At 34.7% G+C, this 5,000-nt stretch overlaps 2 protein-coding genes across 2 annotated transcripts in view; one reads left to right on the top strand and one right to left on the bottom strand.

The window, feature by feature from the left end:
- The window catches only part of LOC137621231 (uncharacterized), a 41,374-nt gene extending 39,948 nt beyond the window's left edge, over positions 1–1,426 (top strand). Inside the window, exon 2 of the mRNA XM_068351633.1 lies at positions 1,278–1,426. Within this exon, the coding sequence (XP_068207734.1) occupies positions 1,278–1,426 (149 nt within the window). The remainder of the gene's footprint in view (positions 1–1,277) is intronic.
- Positions 1,427–2,688: 1,262 nt separating this feature from the next.
- The window catches only part of LOC137621241 (uncharacterized), a 7,115-nt gene continuing 4,803 nt past the window's right edge, over positions 2,689–5,000 (bottom strand). The window contains exon 2 of the mRNA XM_068351640.1: positions 2,689–2,801. Within this exon, the coding sequence (XP_068207741.1) occupies positions 2,689–2,801 (113 nt within the window). The remainder of the gene's footprint in view (positions 2,802–5,000) is intronic.

A 5,000-nucleotide genomic window follows, 5' to 3' on the forward strand; every position in this document is an offset into this window, starting at 1 on the left:
CATCACTGCTACCTTCCTTCTTATTTCCTACTTCCTCGCTAGAATATAAGGAATCTAATTCCACAGTCATACTCCTTTCCTTGATCATACTCTTTCTAGCCCTTTTCTTACTCGCTACTTTCACCGATTCACAATCGTCCTTGCTATCAGCCTGATACTTTTTCGTCCCTTTCTTCACATCACTTTTACCTTTCTTCTCATGATTCCTATCACATTTCTGTTCATCCTTACTATGCCTTATTCCCTTATCTTCAATCTCACTATCACTATTACTATTACTATCACTATCACTTCCTTTCCCATTATCACTAACCTTAGCCTTCTCATCCACTATCAACCCATTACCCGAAGCTGAGGACACTCCTCCGACTGCACCTTCACCCATTATAGTTTTCATCATCCCCATGACTTGCCCCATCATAGCTTCCAATCGGTTCTCCATTCGTTCCTCATTCTCTTTCATCTTCATCTCAACACATTCTTCCACTCTCTCTACAGTTCCCTTCAACTCCCTAAGCTCCTTCTGCATCACCTCATTCTCCCAGTTCAACCTCTCATTCTCTACAAGCAACCTCTCCTCACGCTCCTTACTTAGCCGCAATTCCTCCTTCAAAACCCTTAACTGTTCTTCCATTTTTCATCAACCTGTTCTTCAGCCTTAAATCTAATTCCTAATCCTATCAACCCTTCGTCAAAGAGTCCAGCTATCAGTCCCGCCTCAGCAGTCCCTGTTCGGGTGCCAAAATAATGAGGCGGGATGTTGCAAAACAACCCCCACACCCTTGAATCACTCTAACTGACAATTGTCCCACAACACAAACTTTCCCCTTACTTTATCAACCAGACTCTTGGACAGAAGGAAAATTGAAACCAAACATATCCTTAAAACTATATTTCTTGAACTAAAATAAATCATAAACTATCCGCAATCAAAATAAACACTTAAAACTAATCACAACCTAATACTATATATATAATAACCAAAACACCATTCATATAAACCAAAAAAAAAATATCAAAACTTAACATTAACCGCACACCACCAACACCAAAAACAGATATGTGTATATATAATCTTACGAGACCAACACTCGTTCACAGAAAGCCGAACTGTCTTTACGGCACAGTACACACTAACACAGCTCTGTGATCAACAGTCCGCTGGGTGGTAATTTGCCATAACTGCCTCGGTGATTGGGGAGGTCTTTATAATCATAATCATAATCACCATCATCATCATCATAAACATCATCATTATCCGCAATCTCAATTCACAGGCCTAGGTCATCAACAGTTCAGCAATCCAATAAAACAGTCCAAACAAAATCAGTTACAGGCCAGGTCATCAACCGTAAATCCACTTTCTCAAAGTAACTCTCCAAAGGAGTTAGCCACACCAAGGAGGAATCACGGCCTGCCAAAATAAAAAAGAAAAACACTTATGAACACTCCTAACTAACTGAACTATCGCACTATTATCAAAGATAAATAATAAATTGTTCCTATCATTCACGATCACGACAAGCAAAGATAAACAAAACTGTACTTACTTAGAAAATCAAAAAAACACTTCCACGCTGGTCGAAAAATAATATCAAATAGTTATCCAGCACTCACTACTGCCTCTTGCTGCAGTCAAATCAAAAAAAGCATTCGCTCCGAAACATTCACCACTGTCGTAACCTAACTAAAAACATAAACAATCTCATTTCGCTCGCTGACACAATCTTCTCTCTCTCTCTCTCTCTCTCCTCTCTCTCTCTCTCTCTCTCTCTCTCTCTCTCTCTCTCTCTCTCTCTCTCTCTCTCTCTCTCTCAGGATTTGGCAAAAACAGAAATTGAAATAAAGCAAAAAATAAATCCTCCACACTGAGAGCAAAGCTTTTAAACCAACAGTGAATTTAGACGAAAGGGGAGACTTATTTGACTGAGAGTTATGGGCTGAAGGGTTCAAAGTAATTAATATTACAAAAAGAGACAGTAAGACAAACTTCTGACCTTATTGTTGTAACCTTTTTTTTTATTTTATATCATTATTGATTTTTGTACTTTTGCTTTCTTTTCATTGTGGCATTGGAAGTTTGTACATATAAATATTGCTCTCTGGCGAAATATATTGATTTGGTCAGAAAGCTTGCAGCAAGTCAGTATGACCTTATATTTTCACAATAAACATTTGTTACAAAAAACAGACTTGGTGATTTACAGTTTATTGATGAGCATTATGAAGTAATAGGGTCAATGGCAGTCTATTCGGAGAAAGCTATTGAGTCTTTTCCGGTAGGTGTGAGGATGGGTTAGCTTGTCTTTGGAAAAAAAAAATCTTTTCTTAAAAATCAAAATTATTATTATAGAATTTGTTTTTCTTTTATTCTAATGTCCGTTCTTTATAACCAAAAACTGCTTGTTTTTGTAAAAATATATATCCGAAGCGATATTTGGCTTCACTTAGTTATCTTGAATATATTTTATCTGAGATAGGATATGATTCTATGTTTTTTATTAGTGATTTTAATGCAAACCTATTTTTTGGTCGCTCATGGAATCACTTGGTTGATTTTATGAACGATACTCAACTTGAATGTTTTGATGTGTGTGCTCTGGATGACTCTACTTTCACATTTTTGTCCTTCGGGGGTAGCTATACCAAATGGTTAAACCATATAGTTGGGAGAAAGGAAAATTATACCTATATGAAGAATATCAGAGTATTATATGGTATAATTGGTTCGGACCATTTGCCAGTAGAAGCTGAAGTGTTTGTTGATGCTGTAAGTCCTTGTACACCATCATATTTTGGATCTAAAGATGGAAATAGTATTTTATATGTTTACTGGGATAAACATTCTACGAATGAACTTTGTCTTATTGGAGCAAATGTGATGTCTAGAGTGGGTAAATTTGTAAGTAATGCATCATTTGACTGCTGTTCTTTGGGTTGTAAAGATTGTAAACATCTCAGGGAAATTGATTATTTTTACTCTGCACTTGCGATGCCTGTAAAAGAGGAAAGCTCTCGTTAGTCAAGGGAAATAAGGAAAAAATGTAAATATAAAGTGATACCTGGGTGGAATCGTGACATAAAATGTGATACAAAACTGCCAGAATGGAATATTTAAAGTGGTTGCATTCAGGAAGAATACATGCTGGCCCTGAGTTCGATCAAATGAGGGAAAGTCGCAAAATATTCAAAGAGGCATCAAATGAATGTAAGAGAAAGGAATTTGCTGAGAGGTGTTCATCGATTCAAGAAAAAATTGAAGATAAAGATATGAAACAATTCTGGGGGGATGTGAGGAAAATGAATAACAAAGCGGAACAATAAGAAATAATTGATGGGGAAAATAATATAGAAAATATAATAAAAAATTTTGATAATAAACTTTTATCGTTTGATATAAACAGTTCAAATTAACTCCCGGAAAATGAACTACTATTGAAATTAAATGAATATTGGATAAATAACAGAAAATTTAACATTAGGATATCATTATATACGTTAAAAGGGTTGATTAAAAAACTTAAAAATGGAGTTGTTCATGATAGAGTTCATGCTATTTTATTAAGAAAGTGTAGTGATCAGTTTTGGAGTTTGTTGTGTGATTTTATGGTCGTTGTTACTTCCCTCTGGAATTACTTGGTGGGGATATTAATCCAACAAAAAAAGACTTAAAAGGAAATGTTCCTGTATCATAAAACCACCGTCCAGTGATGCAGTCGTCACTTATCTTGAAACTCTTCGAAATGCATATTTTAGATGTTATGGAAGAAAAAGTTAGTTTAATTCATTGCATGTTGTGTTTAAAGAGGGAACTTCCACTGGTGAGGCATGCTTGCATTTTAAGTAAATAATAAAAAGAGACACAAGAATGGATGATGAAGCTCTTGGCCTGTTCATCGACCTCTCTAGGACTTTTGATACTGTTAATCTTTTCTTGTTGGGTGATATAATCATTAAAAGAAATGTACCACCAGATATTGTTCTCCTAATGATTTACCTGAGAAACCAAAGAGCACAAGTTTTATGAAATGGGAATAAAGGGAAATATTTTTATATATATACTGGTGTTAGACGGAGAGGTATACTTTCTCCTTTTCTATTCAAATTGTATATTGACCATATTTTGGAGGAAATTGTAAACATAGATAAAGGATGCAAACTGGGTGTATTACGAGTGAACATCATAGCTTATGCTGATGACATTGTTTTGTTGGCTGATTCCAAAGATAATCTAAGCCTATTATATGAAAATTTAAACAGAAAAATCGAAAAGGGGAAACTAATTATAAACACAAATAAAACAAAATGTATGATATTCAAACGGGTAGGTTTGGTTTCAAACCCAGTGAAGGTAACTCTAGGAAATGATGAGTTGGAAGTAGTCGTAGGTTATAAGTATTTAGGTTTTCACAGTGGAAATGACTTAACGGATATTTCAGATGTCAAATTAAGGCTAAATTCTTTCAATTCTAAATTTAATTGACTTTTTCGAAATTTTAATACTATATCTATTGATATGTCATTATACCTTTTTAATTCTTATTGTAATCCTGATTATGGACAATCTGTTTGGAATATTGGCAAAATATTCAGAAAGCAGATTTTATAGGGTTTGATGTAGCTTATGGTAGAGCATTAAAGAAGATGGTTGGGCTGCCCTTATGTACAAGTAGTCGTGATGTGGCTGATATGTGCAATAAGCTATTATTAAGACCTCATGTTTTTTTATGTGCAAGCCAGGTATTTTAAAAAGACTTTTTAAAACTTCAAATCATATTTTTCGGCTTAGTTTGAGTTTTCTACAGGGCGGTGAGAATTTTTGTTCATTGTTAACTTATCTTGGGGGAGTGAAATGTATTGATTTTTTTGAAAATGATATTGATTTTATAAGGTTTCCTCTTCACTGGGTGCAGAGACATGATGTTCGCTAAGGAACTGAAGTTGGTCATTAATAGGTTCATGTAAAAAAAAAAAAGAAAAAAAAATATCGTCATGTGGCT

The sequence above is a fragment of the Palaemon carinicauda genome, chromosome 2 (assembly GCF_036898095.1).
Source record: "Palaemon carinicauda isolate YSFRI2023 chromosome 2, ASM3689809v2, whole genome shotgun sequence".
Lineage (NCBI taxonomy): Eukaryota > Metazoa > Arthropoda > Malacostraca > Decapoda > Palaemonidae > Palaemon > Palaemon carinicauda.